Genomic DNA, 18547 nt, shown 5'->3' on the forward strand with positions numbered 1-18547 from the left:
AATGAGCAGCGCTGCTCATTGGATTAAAATGGTTGGTGAAAGAATCCTAATCAGCTAAATAAAGAAGAAATATTTGCCCTAGAAAGATAATCCTAATATATGGTGATGAAGTCTCTCTCACCGTGTGCCTCGCGCTCTGGATTACTGTTGCATTAAATGGTTTTGTCTTTATCCAGAGCGACTTACAAATGAAGAATACGACAACAAAACCAATTTGTTCTCGGTTATCGGCAACACGAGAGTTGCTGAAACACAAACTTTATAATTGCAAGAACCGAACGTACGGTATGAACTATGGTTTAACTGAAGTAACTAAAGTTTTAATTTTATTCGTAGTAGGACTGTCACATTATCCTAGTATTGTCAATATCCGTGATATTACAAATATGATTATCGTTATTGTGTTAATACTACACTTAAGATACTGTAAACGGTAGCCTATGATATAGCTACGCAAAGTTTACTCAGAAAAACTATTTTAAGTGATTCATTGGACTGAAAAGAGAAAACGAAACAAAGTGAAAGATGAATTTGACATATTGCATTATTTATTTATTTGTAAAAACATTACAGTAGATCTTGTGATAATAGTGTTATAGTGAAATTGGTAATCGTGTCGGATATTGTGACAGCCCTATTTGTAGTACAACCACAATATAAAAAAATCCTACATATAAGGACCACAGTATCCACCTTCTTCTTGATGTCTCCATGGAGGGCGCCATTACCGCGAGTAACTTCCTGTTTGATGCTCTGCATTTCCGTTTTGTATTTGTTACCATGTTAGAGGACATTTCTGTTAATGGTTAAAAATAAAGTTTCTCGAATAAAATGAGGTAAAAGGCTGTCACAACAGCCACAGAAAGCTCAGAAAACCTTACGAACGAGTGTTACCACGTGACACAACAAGAGCGTAAAGTACATAACATGTAAAGACAGCTCGGTCTTAGCTCTGACTACTGCATTCTGCATCTCTCAAAAACATCACAATATATTGTTTACTTCGTTATTTACATTATTGTTATTGCATAGTACATTACTACACGTGAAGCTTCATCCAGAGCTAAGTGACATTATAATAATTTATTAATTATTTCGTTTATTTCATTATTTAATATTACATTTCTCATGCCAGTGCGGCCCCTGTGAATGTATACACTGCTCTTAGACATTCCGCTGTTTTAAATGTCATAAAAGTATTATTAAGTCCCTTTTAAAGCTATGAAGCTAACTTTGTAATGCCTTTGTAACTAATGGGCTCAAGCGGCGAACCGGAAGTCTTAAGCATTGGCTTTAAGCGCATACGCAAGACATTGCGAAAAAGGTGGAATGTGGAAAAACTATGGCAATGCAAATGGTGGTCAGTCGGACAAAACAACACGGTTAATACACTTCGCTATAATAAAACCATGTTTAGAGATGTTGGCACGTAACTGTAAAGCAAGTGCTGAAGGATCATCGTACTTACACTATAGCATACTAACATATTTCAAATGGCATGTATGGCAGAAAGCAAGCTAACATAGGGGAGATTTCACAAGAAAAGCCTTCACTGTACCATTTCACAGATTATCGGTCCACACCTGAATGTTTTGGTATCGCACAAAAATTCTTCAGTCTTTGACATTTTGTTTTAATGTCATCGTGTGTGCCAGTGAGCATTGCGCTACTGATTTACCCGAATTATTACGACTGGCATGTGTTATTTTATCGCCGCTAACTGTCGTGACTTCATCGGCTCTGCGGAGCACATTAGGTCCTTTCAATTGTGAGTATTATCTACGGACATCATTCCCTAATGCGAGTCATTGCCGGGTTCAGCTCACACTTCATTATGGTGCCGAAGTCACCATGACGAATACGAGGAGAACGAGGGTAAAGTGACCCAAATGACTCTCCATTAATTGCACAATTTGGAGGACCAGCGGCCCACTTGTTCGGCTGGCACGGTGTATCATCCCCTGAATTCTGACAGCTATGTCTTTACATACAAACACAAGGGTCACTCGACATGAGACTTTGTGTTAACAGACTGACAGTCAATCTCTCAAGAATATAACAAGTAAAATTTCATTTCGCTGTACCAGGGACCTGAGAACAAGCTGAGATAAATGAACAGCTACTTCATTGTTTAAGATTATCTAAAAGTCAAGTTTTCAGCGTTTCAATAGGAATTGAATAAAACGTATATAATCTATTATAATTGACAGGAAGAAGGCGACACAAACATGGTTGGTTTAAACGGATTTCTGATTTTCTGAACAATGGTAGGCTATTGTGATTTTGAATGCTGCAATCTGTAACTTTTCCCCTCTATCGCCATCTTTGTTTAAAACCTAAAATTGCAGGTCATTCTAGGCACTTATCTTACGTGTGTGAGAGATGACATCAAAATGACATTTTGTACCTGAACATCAGGTACCAGGATATATTCCAGTAGGAATCCAAACTTTCCTCCCTGAGCAATTGAGCAAGCAGTCATATATCACTTAGACTGACAGATTGACAGATAGATTAAATGGAGATGTGCGTGTATACCTCTCACCCAGTTTTCATGACTTCCCAACTTCTGATATGGCCAAATAATGGATGCAAACCTCAATGGAGGGGAAAAACCAGAGCATCGAAGTGAGTTTAACACCATGGATTTAGTTAAAATGGCTACTCTGAGATTTGACACCTTTCCTCGGTCTTATATTAAACACGATCTCAGAACTAGCCTTGGAGTTTTCAGTGAAGGACGGGCATTTTTAGGGATATTTTAAATTGGCTAATGCTGATAAAAGATGAATGCTTTCAGTCATAATGGCCATGTTATTGATTTGACTATAAATTATTTCTAGCCTTACAATGAGTCATCGCCATTCCGATCAATTGTTATTTGTTTGTATATTTAAATTATTCATTTAGCCAGAGATAGAGATGGAGAGGAAGGATAGAGGTTTTGCTTTGGTGCACTTTCAGAAGACAGATTTTATTTGGCGTCTTCCAGTTCCATCATAAATCTCATATTTGTAGGAGGGGAAATGTACTAGAGCAATTTCTAGAGCTAAAAGCTGTTGATATCCAACATTGTCTGGCTTTTAGAAAAGACATTCTCTTCACGTTCGCCAGTACAACTCCACAATCTCAGTGATCGATCAGGGATGCTGTTCGCTCAAGGATAAATTCTATAGGCATGAGCCAGCCTGAGCACAACATCCCACTCAAGGGCAATGTCGATTGCAATGTGGTAAAAAAAGTAACCTTTTGCTTCTGCAATGCCTGTGGCCTGTGCTATGATCATTAATGACAGGAAAGTCAGAAAAAATACCTGTAAGGTGGTGAACGCTGTATTTCACTCAGTCATCCCCATACTGGAGTCATTCTGTGAAGTTTATGTATACTGGTGCATACAGTGTAATAGATTTCATTCATTTAAAGCTGTGTCCATAAGGGACAATTTATCAAACGTATCAGCCTAGCTTGGGAATATTAGCCATGTGATGTCTGTTTTGTAGTCATACCTCATTTGCTTAAAGGCAAAGATGGTAAATGGTTTCTATGCACCATCCATTGACCATTTTATGCTGTTAAAAGTGTGGAGAGTGTATGCTGTGACCTTTTCTATGGATTTTTTAAATATTCCTTGATGTGGTGTAGTTTCTCTTTTTGCCAAATAACTTTGTCATATAAATATCTTGTTCAGTGTTTCCTCGATGTTGTATCATGCTCCTCATATTTTGAGGGTTTAATTGAACTACCACGATTAACTACGACAGATAGAGTTTGTATTCAATTAATTCTCTCTGTCGTGGTGGCACCATCTGTTGTTTTAGTCCCACCAAAGAAGAAATCCGGTAGGAAAATTATCCTTTTGGTTGCCAAACCCGTGGTCCCCAAACTTGGGTACATGTACCCATAGGTGACCAATTTTTTTCATTAAAGTCCAACAAAACAGACAAGTTTGTGTATTTCTTAAAGGCAAAAACAATAATAAAGTACACAGTTTAGTGTGCGAACAGTGAATGTTATATATTGTAGTGTCAATGTAAAATAAATGGTCAATCAAAGAAGGCAAACGGTATGTCAATCAATATCATTTACAAGTAACTATTTGCCAAACATTCCCTGTCTCACCTGCACCTAAACTATCTGTAATACAAAAATCATTTTGTGATTCAAAATCTTTTTTTTTTACATTTTGACGTGTTAGAAGCATGAAAACGATCAAGCGAAAGTTTTAGCGCGAGTTTGACAAGAGTTTGACCGAATTGTGCTGGCAAGATGACTGAGTCCGATCATCTCCAAAACGGCAGCTCTTGTTGTGTGATCCCAGTCTGCAGTGGTCAGTATCTACCAAAAGTGCTTCAAGAAAGGAACAGTGGTGGTCCGGCTACAGGGTCATGGGCGGCCTAGGCTCATCGATGCACATGGGGAGAGAATACTGGTCCATGCAGCTCATCCGATTGAAAGGTGTCAGAATACACAGCGCATCGATGCGTACGGGGCTGCAAAAGTGGCACTAACACAATCTTAGGAAGTTGGTCATACGGTGTATTTTTAGGTGGTGTATGATATTGTAAAAGGTTAAGGCTGTGCAATTCAAGCCCTTACAAAAAAGCAACATACTGTACTGTGGTACTAGATGGTAAGACTAATTTAATATACTAAACTTACCTAGTTTATACATTATACAAAAGAGGTTTTTAAAAAACAGGGAAAATCCATAGTTCACATTGGTGCCAGGTTGCCAAGTTTATATTCTGTGTATATTAAGTGTAAATATCCAGGCTTTTCCAATAAATAAAAAAGACAAACAAAATGAATGACCCTATTTATACACTAAACATAAGACTTACTTTACACACCGAATCTGGTGTTTTTTTTCAGTGGGGCACTCTACGCTGTTTAAGTCAGGTCACGCGTGACGAATTAACTTCATGAAGTTCGCATTGTTAGCTTTGAGAGCACAACAATGTCTGACTCAGGCACCGCATGCAGCTCAACATCCTGGTTCCAGCGACACAGATAGAATAGACAGGCCTGGGAGTTCATATTGACACACAGAGAAACAGCAACATCCTCTTTCTTTGACCAGGGATGATGAGGATAATTCCTCCAGGAGACATTGTAATGTTCTCTCTCTTTCTTTCTTCTTTCTTTCTCTCTCGCTTTCCTCCCAGATGAGTTAAAGGAGAAATTACAGGACTTTGTCATGGAGACCAATGCCAATAAGCCCGGTTTCATTAAAGTGGTGCGGCACAGTAAGCAGGAGGGGTTGATCCGTGCGCGTGTGAGTGGCTGGAGAGCCTCCTCTGCCCCGGTGGTGGCCCTGTTTGACGCCCACGTCGAGTTCAACACTGGCTGGTGGGTGATATGAGAACTCTAGGCTGTAATTACTGCTTCTTTCTATTCAAATGGTCTAAAGCATTCCCGTTGTTCATGGGATGACATGAAAGATATTTTTCCCTTAGAGGCCTGAAAAGAAACGCAGCCTTTCATTTCTTAAAGCGCCAGTTTACTCCGAAAAAGTGATCCAACCCTGTATGACTTTTATTTTTAGGTGGATAATGATATTAAAGGTTTCAATGAACTCTTTTTTTAAAGAGGTTCGGAGTCGGGCTCATGACCCAGATATGTGCAGTTTAAACACCCACAAATTCCTGCTTTTAATCTGCTTTGATGTTAATCCTGTCCTGAACCCGTGCTGTGGATATGACTGAAAAGGTTCTGTTTTATTATTGAGAAAGTATCGCTTGTATTTGTACTGTGTTTCCTGTTTTAAAAAATTTTATGCCAGGAATCTAACTATTAAGGTTTTATTATATGTTCAAAACAAACAAAAGCATAGACATTTTTACACCATGTTCACTGGGCATGAACTGATTTGATTGTTTTGATGTTTGCAGGGCTGAGCCAATCCTCCAGAGAATCAAAGAAGACAGAACCAGGATTATATCTCCATCTTTTGACAATATCAAATACGACACGTTTGAGATCGAGGAGTACCCGCTGTCAGCTCAGGGCTTCGACTGGGAGTTGTGGTGTCGGTATCTGAACCCAACAAAATCCTGGTGGAACTTGAATAACAGCACTGCGCCCATCAGGTGATCTGTTCAATGAATTATGAATATTCTGTAATTCAGTAGTCACCGTTCTACTTCACTATTCAATGGTTAAACCATCTTAACAAGAAATACTATCAAATACATATAAACAATGTAAATTAGGTTTGCAGCACTATATATAAAGATTTGAATACACTCTATATGCCGTGTTATACATATAATATACACGTAACAACTTAAAGAATAAAAAGTAGGTTGGAATGCATTCAATAAAAAAAATACAAATAAATAATGTAAACCAGGTTTAAATACACTATATAATAAAATCAAATACAAAATAAAGAATAAAAAGTAGGTTGGAATGCACTAACTGAAATAAATAATAATATAGAAATTAAAATAATGACTAAAAAGCGGGTTTGAATGCACACATGTATAATGCAATATATTTGTTCATTTGTTTACTTTTGTCAGATCTAATATTAAAAACATTTAATTTCAGAGGTACCCTACATGATCCATGTTTAATTCTAGATTGGAGACTTGGTGTTTGGAGGGAAAACGTTAATATAATTGTATTCTGATGCTAAATGCTAAAGAACCATTGGTGTCATTTTTCTTTGACCTTTTACGTGTTTGGCTCTCTAGGAGTCCTGCCCTGATCGGCTGCTTTGTGGTGGACCGGCAGTACTTTGCGGAGATTGGCCTGCTGGATGAAGGCATGGAGATTTATGGAGGAGAGAACGTGGAGCTGGGTGTGAGGGTGAGAAATGTCATTCTCCACAGGCTGTGAGCTAATAAGAATAATGGATTTACTCTTGAAAGATTAACGGCTGTAATGTCTCACTCTTGGCAGGATAGTTCAGACTGATACCATTTACTTTAGACCTTGTCAAAAACTTTTTCGTGTGGTTGTAACTGTGCATTTCCAAGACTTTCTAAGAGTGAGATGCACCACAGTATTTCCACTCACTATTTTGCTAAATAGGGTTGACGAGGGTTTAATCAACACTTTAGCTAAATCAGCATATTTATTTCAGTTTTTATATTGTTTTAGATTTTAGATTTTTTTAAATGTAAAAAGTTATGAGCTCCAGAAGAACAATGCTACACTACCAGCTTCTAAACATGCTTTGCCTTGCTACTTGTATACCAAAACTGTGACCTTTGAGTATGTGAAGTGTCCGGCGTTGTACACACAATATTTTTTGGTTGAATTCGTTCATCATCTGGGTGCTTAAAGGGATAGTTCACACAAAGATGAAAACTCTGTCATCATTTACTTACCCTTGTTGTTCTAAAGCTGCATAAATGTCTTTGTTCTGATGGACACAAAGATATTTGTAACAATGCTTTTAACCAAACCTTTCTTTGCCACCATTGACTACCATAGTTTCTATTACAGCATATAGAGTGTAGTTCAAAAATATGAATTAATGAAAACTGGTGGATTATTATTAGCACCTATCGTACTACTGCTCTTGTATGACATATCGCTTATTGCTCCCTGAACTCTTTGTAAGTCTCTTTGGATAAAAGCGTCTGCTAAATGTAAATGTACTATAGGCTGCAAAATGAGAAGGTGCACTCGTGGCTGGGATGCACAGAACATACTTTGACAAGTTGTTTAGTACAGGGAACAGTGTGCTTGCGACTGTAAGATGTCAAAGGATGGCGTGAGCGGCTGGGCTACTGTTAAACTGTCCGATCCGAGTCTGAAGTACACAAGTTACCGACCGGTAAAGACATAAGGTGGATTTGACTTGATGGACGAATTGACCACCGCAGAAATGGTCATTCTCGCTAGCAAAGAAATACTGTAGGGCCAATTGTGATATCATGTGGACTTTTGAGACATTTCAGGGACCAACGCTGCCCTGCCATGATCAAAGTATAGCTCAGATTCTACTAATGTCTTATTACTAGCATTTGATGAACCCTTGGGCGACGTTTCGCTTTGCAAATAACACTTTTCTATTTAATTGAATTACAAATCCCACATGGATATGTTGTTTTTCTGCTGTGTGATCATTGCAGTGCTAAAAAATTTCCATTACGCTTTTTTTGAACAAGTTCGCTTGCAGTATTGCACATTATTTCGCAACATCCATTCGTTCTTCTATTTTAACAAGACGCCCAAGTCAAGTCCCTGCTGATGAAAAGCAGCCCCACAGCATGACTACAAACCCACAAACTACCACTTTCACTCAAGGTAACCTGTTTTTGTGAGGTGTTAGATTCGAGCCGTGTTGGATTTCGCTTCACATGACTTCACAGATTTCTTTTTTTAAGTAATGGCTTCTTTTGTGCCGGCCTGCCCTACAGACTAGAGTTATTCAGAGTTGGCGGGACCACCTTTACTTCGTTTTTAAGCACTGAACTCTAGCTCATTCAAAGGGAACAGTGTCCTCTCTGTGACTGCACTCAAATGTGCAGTTCGTGTAGAGATGTCTGAAGGACGACCCTTTCTAGCCAATGTCTGGGTGGTTTCATGTTTTCATTTCTTTATAATTGGAATGCTTGGATATTATTTTGTACTATTTGCAGGGTTGAAATAACCAGGCACCCAGCAATACGATATTATATCGATATATGGGTGAAAAGGGATGTTTTTAACACATTTTGTGTCATTTAACATGTGTTAAATATAAACAAGGGACAACACAAGTTGAGTTAAAAGTAACACAAAATGTATTGAAAATACTGACCCATCTCCTCTTACTATTTTTAATAAATGTGTCTAATTTTATCTTTGACTTTATACAGTTTTCATTATTTAGCTGTCCTTTAAATTCACAACATGCATAAAAATCCATTATGAATTGTAAAGCCCAAAGCCCAGTGAGGATTTTGTCGAGAACATGTGGTCGGGTTATTATTGTTATTGATCGTAGATAGAAGCCAGCGTTAGATAAATTTGTGTACTTTGGCCAGGGTATATTTCCAATCTATATTTTATTTTCATGAATATTCATTAATATTAAGAGCGACTTTAGGTCCCTATACAATGTGTGTCATTCTTTTAAATAAATGCCACTTTCAGTACCTGATGCAATGAAATTCTTACATTCTTACATGTGGCTTAAGTGTTTGTTTAATACCACTTTATATACAAGTTCAGGCTTGGAAAATCCACACTGAGTCACGCAGTAAATCCATGAATAACATCCCAATACAAGAGGACAAGCTCTCTGCTTGTCATCTCTGTGAATCAGCACGGCCCTGAAACGGGTTGACTTTCAATGCATCGACCAGCCTGACCAGGCACGGAAAAATATAATCATCAGTCACAGTAAAGGACAGATTGGGAGGGCATTAGCCTCCCTGGTAATTTTCCCTCGAATGGCATGCTTTCAAGATTTTTATGCGTGATAATGGGCCGCTGATTGCTTTTTTGTGAAAGCACATGCAATTTTCCCCGGAGACACAATTTTTCACTGTCCCTCACTGCTTTGTGTGACTTTCAGCGCAATCAAAATGATTCACTTTACATTTATCCACAGAGACACAGTGTGTTGCATTTTTACATGCGCTCAAACACTGTTTATACTAGGTTATGGTAAAAGCAATGAAAAGACATGATGCTGCGAGAAGGAAGAGATGCTTTAGTCAGAGCCAATGCCACCTACACTTTATGCTTTAATACGATTAGTAGGTTTCATGTGTCTGAACTATATGAAGTTTCTTATACACACTTACAATCAGAGGATGAGCTATGAAGCGACAGAGGTGGTCAAGGTGGTCTCATTACTTCTCAAGAGAAGATGAACTCTGACTCTGAAACCAACAGAGAAACGTCAAATGTGAAGACCATTGAACATTTTAATTTAATCATGATTTCTAGATGTATGTGGCCATTCCAGTCCAGTGGAGTGACATAAAGTCATCCAACAGCAATGTGAAAGACTGACAGAAAAATAAAGGTTATCGCATTTAAAAAATAAATTAACTTTTATTCTAAACAGTAAATAACATTCTTTCTGTTATTTTGACCGGTTTCTCCAGTTTTCATTTTCTGCAAATATAGGAGTTTCGGTAGAAGCATTATTAGAAGTTCACAGAATAGCAAATTGATAATTTTACCTAATCACGTACCTGGATAAATAGTCCATTTTAAAATGAGAAAAACTCACTCTTAATGGTCAAGTCAATCTTTCTATGCAGTTTTTGTGTGAGGCTTAAAGTCAAATGATGTCAAAATGAAACACTGTTCCAGAAGCACTTCCGGTTTTGTTTTAATTTTGAAATCTTTCATATGTAATTACATTTTTCAGGTATTTGTTTCACATTTCAATACTGTTATAAATGTTCTGTTGGTTGTATATGTTCAAACGTTGATGTAGTGTTACGCTAAAACATTTTATGTTTTCACATATAAAAAATTGACCTGCAGGGGTGCATTACATTCCTTAGGATTCAGACCGACCCATGACCTTTCAAGCACCAGTCGAGCTACAGGACAGCCATAAGTGTTATATTTTTAATTTGTGTTAAATGCTGAAAGTGGGCGAGAAGGACATGAATCACATGCTGTCTGAAACCTTCTGAAATGACAAACGGAAATTGTAGCACAGTGTGATGAAGCTCATGAAGCATTTATATAATATGCAAATGAAATGCCTCCTCAATCTCGTGAAAAAATAAAGGACATTATGTGGAACGTGTTAGCAAATTAATGCATGCCAGAGATAAAAATAAATGGGTCATCGTGAAGTAGTGTGATCGTTCAGTGAACGGTCTTAACTTTTGTTTGTGACATCTGCAACCATCGCTAAAACAAATGATGTTGATCAATTCGAGAACTTATCTGCGTGATTGTGAAGTAAACTCATAACAAGTGTAGCATTCTTCTCTCCTTTGGGAGGGGTTTGAGTAAAGGATAAAGAAACATTAGAGCTTGGTGCTAGTGTTTTTGCAGCAGGCCAAGGTCTAAAGGACACCGAAGATCATTGTTTGAAATCTCTCTGTATCCAAAAGGGAATGTGGGTTTGCTGATGAAGCACCTCAGGAGTTGAAACAGATGGCCTTTTTCTAGTCAGTGATAGAACATAACTACTGTTATCTAGAAAAAAGAGTCTCCTCAGCACACTTCTTTGTCCTCAGAGATGGGACTGCTGGAGCATAATTGATCAATGCTACTTTACATACATTCTCGTTTTCAGCATCCTTTATTACTGCGGCTCAGGTTCAATGCGGTGTGTCGACTTGCTATACAGTTAGTTAAGCGTAGAAAACTCAATATTGCAAGGTGAACGGAACTCATAAGCTGGTATTTATAGAGATGTCATCCTTACCAGTCTTTTTCATTAGAGCTTTGCAGGATTGCAAATTAGAAACACCTCGCACAAAACACACAGATCGCAGTATGCTGGTGCCAGATCCACCTCTGTCTCCTCTGACTTAACAAAGATCAAGGAAGGAGACGATTGGCTGTGTTCAGAATGACAGACTGGTGTACTACTCTTAATCTTTCTGCACTATGTAGTATGTAATGTGACTATAGTTACTGATTCTTCACTGTGTGGTACGTAAACTCTGAAAAGTATGTAGTCGCTGAAACTACAGTGTTTATTTTTAACTCTTTCCCTGCCATTGACGTCATTTAAAAACTCAACCGTTCGCTGCCAAAGACGAGTTAGTACGGCAATCGTTTGTACTGTTGTACAGCAGGTGGCGCTGTTACACACCTTTGGAAAATGTACAGATCTCTCTGATCCGGGTGTATATGTTAATTATCTCACTCGTGTCACACCCCAGCCCTCCCTTTCGAAGCACTACGGTGGCTGACACAGGACCAAGATGTCGTCACGTTTTCGCTTCTTTGCCAAAGGAGATAACTATTTATAAAACACGCTCTGTAGAGCAGTTTGTCCGTTTACTGTACAAACAACACGCAGGAGGACCATGCAGGTAATAAAAACATAAGGCATCATTGTGCAAGGTCTTTATACACCCCTGAAGACATAGTTATGTATATTATATTGCATTTCTGTCAATAGATCCTCCAGAAAATGACACGCCGGACCTTTACGCGAGATAATGTATTGACGAAATAAATCCCTTCAGGGCGTAATAGAGTCTTTTTTACAATTATAACCAGCTGACTGTGTATTATCCCTTACATAATATGTACTTGTTTCACATGCTATTTCTAAAAGAAAGCGTAGGCTGTATTTACTGTATTCTGTGAAGTAGGCGGCAAGCCAATGCCACAAATGTTCCATATAGCCATTGTTTTCCTGGCAGTTGATTCTTCCACTTCTCTGTGATGTACAGCGGAGTACACTACACTCCAGAGAAATGAAGCGCTCTCGAACAAATGTTTGCGTCAGGAAGTGAATGACATTTGGGCTCATTTGAACCAGTGCACTTTGCAATCAGTGTCATCACGGAAGAATCAATTCAAGCACGGGGAAGATCACTGGAAACGAATGTTACCACACTGGAGAAAAAGTGGCAAGTTATCTCCGACAAACTCCAGTGCTTCTCTCACTTTAGAGGAACTGCGTGTCCGTATGAGAACTGGCAGACAGACAGAAGGGCTGAAAGCAAGCGGTGACACAAGCGCGCACACACAAACAGTCCAGAAACAGACATTTTTAAACCGCCCACTACTCAGTTCATTGCACATTTTACTTACAGTACACCATAGACTGTCTTACATTGTTTTTGACAAGGGTAAATTATAACCGAGTAAATATCGGGCTGCGCGACTTCTAATGCACGCTGTGGTCAACAACAACAACAATAATCTGTGACAACAGCAATTCCACCCACACAGAGAATGTTTGTTTTCTTTGTTTCTTTTTATTTAACAACTGCCAGTTAAGTACATGCTAGTAAGTGCTTTTAATTGCAGTCCCAATGATCTGGGAAAGCGTCCAACCTCAGCGTATTTTTATCTTCACCTTTGTCTTATACGTTGTTTCCTGGGAATGTTCAGGGGGATTAGTTTTCGTAGGGATTCTTGAGGAACATTCATAGGTACAATTCTTGTATGTATAGATCAATTCTATGGATTTATCATAGAAATATATATTATATGGTAAAGTCAAAATATATACTTTAACCATTAAACGTGTGATAAATGTGATTTGAGTTATCAAAGCGCTGATTGATTCCAAAATACATTTTTGTGCTTATATAGTGTGCGCGTGCGTGCGCCTTTTATATTTACTGTATATGTTTAAAAAAAATACACACACCTAAATGTGTATATATAACAAAATATTTACTTAAATATGTATGAATTTACATTTGAAATTTTGAATTTATATTATGTATAAATATATAAAGTATTACACATTTCTTAAATGTATACATGTATGTTTGTGTACTTAATAATCTTAATAATTAATCATTTTTGTAAAGAAACTCAAACACTACAGTATAACAGCTAAACTACGATAAATACAACTTATCCTGTGTATTTTATATTGTAGGAATATCAAAAGATATTTATGTGAAGAGATATATTTGCTATAGACGTCGTCAAAATGTTAATAGGATTCAGTGTTTATGGAATCGTATGGAAATGTACATCACACTTTGTCCAAAAATCTATGTTTACTATGAATGAGATTATGTTTTCATTGCCATGAAGATGTTATTAAAGAATATTCCCATTATGCGCACACACATTTTTTCACATTTCACATTTTGTTACTGCATATACAGCCACTGTAGGCGGCATGTTATATGAAGACCTCAGTCTCCTCCATAGATGTTACTGAGCTCCTTATGTTCGCTGTTGCTCAATGACTTTGAAATACTTTGATGCTGCAGATTGCGGTTACTGTACGTTTTGACACGTCGCCAACAGTCGCTGCTGCACATGTCACTGCAGTTGCCAACTCTCGTTGAAAATGAATTACTTCAGGTCACTTTGTCACGACAAATTGCTTGCCGTGTAAACGCCCCTTAACAGTGAGCTATACATTGATAAACAGTCCTGTTTGAGGTATCGTGACAGCTTCATGCAACGGCTTACTGTGAAGGCAGATGCCACCTAAAAAAAGCCCCATAACACACTTTACAGTTTCTTCATATATTTTCTCTGACTTTAAAATAAAGTCCTGACCTCTCGTACTGTCGTGAACGTGGAGGGTGGACGTGGTGGAAGAACCCAAGTGCAGGCAGACACGGGGATGAAGGAGTTAACACAAGACTTTAATAATCACACAAGAACAAAAACACCCACGATGGGAAAAACACTGACCAAACTAAAATCCAAAACTGAAAACAAAGACTTCTCACAAGGGGGGCAAAAAGAAACAACAAGGAATAACACTAAGAACTATACAAACAGGGTACAAGAACATGACCTTTACCAGGGAACATGCCAGGGAACATGGCAGGGAACGTGGCAGGGAACGTGGCAGGGAACGTGGCAGGGAACGTGGCAGGGAACGTGGCAGGGAACGTGGCAGGGAACGTGGCAGGGAACGTGGCAGGGAACGTGGCAGGGAACGTGGCAGGGAACGTGGCAGGGAACGTGGCAGGGAACGTGGCAGGGAACATGTACAACGAATGAGCACAAGACAATAGACAAGAGGGCAATATATAGGTAGACTAACAAAGGAGATAACGAAGGGCAGGTGTGGGTAATGAGACACAGGAGGAAAGCTATACTAGAAACGAGAGGGGCGGGACCAAATGACGAGACTGGAGAGAACACATATTATGTCCTGATTGACAATAATATGTCTCTCTCCACATAAAACACGTGGGTTTGTCATGATTCTGCCCCTAGACCAGAAAATCAAGACAAGAGTAGGCAGAATCATGACACGTACAGTATGTGCTAACCAAGTATAATGGTATTAAGCTCTTCTCTTCAAAATGAGATTGAAATTTTGAATTATGTTTATCACATATTATTAAATGTATTTGGAAGGGCGGCAAACTTCAGGATTGCCATAAAGTTATCCAACTGCAAAGTAAAAGACAAGACACATGAAAGCTTTGATTTTCTTCATTCTTAAATACTTGTCAATGCATTTACTCTTCTTAAATACATGTAAAAGAATAGTATTGTGTTTAATAAGAATAATTTAAGAAATGAACTTAATTTCATATAAGTATTCAAGGTCTGACAACAGTACAACTTTTTTGTTATGTTGACCAAACTGGTCCAGTTTTTAATTTGTTAGTGTTGTCTATTTTTGGGAAAGTCATCAGAACTATCTTGCCAATAATGATTTTGCTCATTTCTCAGCATGAACATGAAAATGATTTCGGTTTTCACTGTATTTGTATGTGTGTAGGTGTGGCAGTGTGGTGGAAGTGTGGAGGTGCTGCCCTGTGCTCGTATCGCTCATATCGAGCGTGCTCACAAACCCTACACGGAGGATCTCACTGCGCATGTGCGCAGGAATGCCCTGAGGGTGGCTGAAGTGTGGATGGATGAATTTAAGAGCCACGTCTACATGGCCTGGAACATTCCACAGGAGGTGAGGATATGTGCTGGCTTCCAACCAATGAAAGTCATGTTGACATTTACTCGTGTAACAGACATCTATTCATTTTTAAATCAGTTCATTTTACGTTTTCTTAATTGATGTGCTTGTCTGATGCTCTCATACAAATGCGTTTAGACGTGTAAGGTTATGTTCACAATTGACAGCTTTTTTTTAAGCTGCTGGCGTCTGTTTTAAAATCTATTTATATATCTATCCTATGTAGTAAACCGTGCTCCTGATTTCCGGCTTCTTTTTCTGCAGCTCAGAGCATCTTTGGAAGTTGAAAAAAGTTTCTGAGAAAAAAAATACTTTTTCAAAGCTAACCAATGACAAGCGAGTAGGGGGACCTGTCCATTCGATAACAACATGCAAGGAAGGTGATTGGTCGAACAGGATCAAGCTAAAAAAAAAATGCTTGCCGAAACGCCGGCTGCAGCATACGTAGTTTGTACGTTTTGTATAAATGCAAGTTTAATTTTCCAATCTTCCAATAACCTTTTGATTGCATTTCTAGCGAGAAATTAGCATTGTAGTTTTCAAATATGTCATAAAATGAACATTGCCGGCTGCTAATTCGTTTTTTTTTCTTCAAAAAAGAAGTCAAATGTGAACATAGCCTAACATTACAAGTAAATGCAACAGCGGCTCAACACTATATTAAAACATTTTGGCTTAACTTGTTGCCATAAGTGTTGTTCCTAGCTCTGTGGTGAAATTTAGCTGAAATTGCCAAGTTGGAAGATGGTGAGTCGAAGATGGTCTTGTTTGTTCTTAGCCGAGATATCTACTAGGTTTGCATAGTTACCCTGATGTTGACACGATGGAGAAACAAATATGCCTGAGTTATCCTGGCGATGACTCGATCTCGACAGCCATAGTGACAGCCAGGTACCATAGTGGATAGGGGATGTGACATCCATGATGCCCATTGCAGAAGGAATAAACAGATAAATAGAAATTTCTGGTGACTCGCTGTATGTAATATAACAGAATGAAGACGGATTACCTGGAGGCAGCCATCACGTTATTTACTTATTATTTATTGATGCACATATCAGTATGAGCAGTTTTCAGTTTTCTTCAGCAGGAAAGCGAGCCATATGATGAATGGATTCAGGTCTTGCGTGAGCAGATGCCCGTGAGCCCGTTTCTCAGATCAGAAGATGCTATATAACATCATCTCAGATCTTCTGAAATGCTATACGTAAATATTCTCTTTCTGTTGTTTGAAATAAAAACGTTCTTTAGTTTTCTCTCTAGCTCTTGTTAACCGTATTGTCGTGCACAGCATGAGCTTATGCAAAATAGATCTGATTACAAAGGCAGTCGAAAAGTGATTCTGAATGCATAGAGAAATACAGCTGTTATTGTTACTGTCTATTAAACAACCATTACCTCATTTATAGTTCTCCAGCCCTCGGCTTTGCCTCCGAGCATATGTTACAGTGCTCCATTTATTTAGAGAGGTTTGGCCCTGTTCATGCATTCATCAGCGAGACGGCAATTAAGATCGGAAGAGCGAAGGGCATTGTGAGATTGCAGCAGACTCCCAACGTTGAGGAGGAAGAGGGAAATTAGAGTTGATGCAGGAACAAAGACGTGATTCTAACGCGTTGTGCAACGCTGGGATCTGCCATTGTTTGTCATAGCCAGTACCACTGATTACAATAAATGTGTACTATGAAATATGGAAAGATATTTTATTGTCTGTGATTTATTGCTGATTTTATTTATTTATTTTTGTAGGGTTGTCAGCGATGCACCGATACCAGTATCGGTATCGGGCCCGATGCTAAGCTCATGTACTCGTACTCATAAAAATGCACCGATAACCTCATGCGACATAATTGACAGAAGTTTGTTGTGAAATTTGCTTTGAAAGTTTGTGAAAAGCACATCAAATTGTTTACTTTTTCATATGTGTTTTTCTCTGTGTTGTGAAAAGATACAGGCATTGAGTACCAGAAAATACTCTGGCTATAAAAATGGTATCGGTGCAACCCTGGTTGTCAGTACTAACTTGTAAAATATGATATTGAATTTGTTATCGTAGCCGTTTAATTTTGTTCTGTGTAATTTCCTAAAAATACTTTGAACTGTTTGTGGGTAAATGATGGAGAAACACCCAATTTATGGGTAATTGATTTGTAAGTCAAACCCAGATGGGTTCTTTAAAGGGACAGTTCACCCAAAAAAACGCACCCTTGAGTTGATCCAAATCTGTTACACAGAGAAAGATATTTGGAAGAATGCTTGCTATCAAACAGTTCTTGGCCACCATTGACTAGTAGGAAAAATGTAAATGGTAGTCAAAAGGTCCCACAAGAGTTTGCTTCCCTACATTCTTCAAAATATCTTCTTTTGTGTTCAACAGAACAAAGAAATGTACCTGGTAAATGTCACTTTTACGGTCAGTTATACCGGGGAAGTATAGGCCAAAAGCAAAAAATACTTTATTCTGTTTACTCACCTTCGAGTTGTTCAGAAGTCCAGTTGTGAAGTGCAGAAAGTTGGGTTTTCGGAGTTTTGCATGCAATTTATAAATAAAAGGATGCGTTGTTTTTCACACGGATGAGACCAGTTGTGCACAACAAGAGTGTCATCCACACAAATTGCCAAATCTAATTATTATTACAGCCTATTATTTAGTTTTCGTTCCTAAAAAAGAAACTGAATTCATTAACATGAATTTACAATCGACTGACAGCCCAAGTCCCTTGCTAACTCCTTGTTAGAGGCCAAGCTCTCATTGTCGGGGATTGGTTAAAGACACCCAAAGGAGAAAGGAAGTCCACCTGTATCTCTACCTCTGTATTTATGTTTGTGTGTGTTTGCATCATCAGGACTCAGGGATTGACATTGGGGACATCTCGGAAAGGAAAGCGTTGAGGAAAAAGCTTCAGTGTAAGACATTCCGCTGGTATCTAGTGAACATTTATCCTGAGATGAGAATGTACACAGACACCATTGCATATGGAGTGGTGAGTATTTTCATATTTTAAACTCTGCCGTTGAAGAGTGATTGTAAATGCCCAT

General features: G+C 38.4%; 1 protein-coding gene across 2 annotated transcripts in view; it reads left to right on the top strand.

The window, feature by feature from the left end:
* The window catches only part of galnt18b (UDP-N-acetyl-alpha-D-galactosamine:polypeptide N-acetylgalactosaminyltransferase 18b), an 80092-nt gene that overhangs the window by 45448 nt on the left and 16097 nt on the right, over positions 1–18547 (top strand). For both annotated transcript variants that reach the window (XM_079473023.1, XM_079473022.1), the window contains exons 4-8: positions 5166–5349; positions 5892–6089; positions 6699–6813; positions 15317–15502; positions 18355–18492. In XM_079473023.1, coding sequence (XP_079329149.1) covers positions 5166–5349; positions 5892–6089; positions 6699–6813; positions 15317–15502; positions 18355–18492 — 821 coding nt within the window. The remainder of the gene's footprint in view (positions 1–5165; positions 5350–5891; positions 6090–6698; positions 6814–15316; positions 15503–18354; positions 18493–18547) is intronic.

Source organism: Barbatula barbatula (genome assembly GCF_947034865.1).
Source record: "Barbatula barbatula genome assembly, chromosome: 1".
NCBI classification, from domain to species: Eukaryota; Metazoa; Chordata; class Actinopteri; order Cypriniformes; family Nemacheilidae; genus Barbatula; species Barbatula barbatula.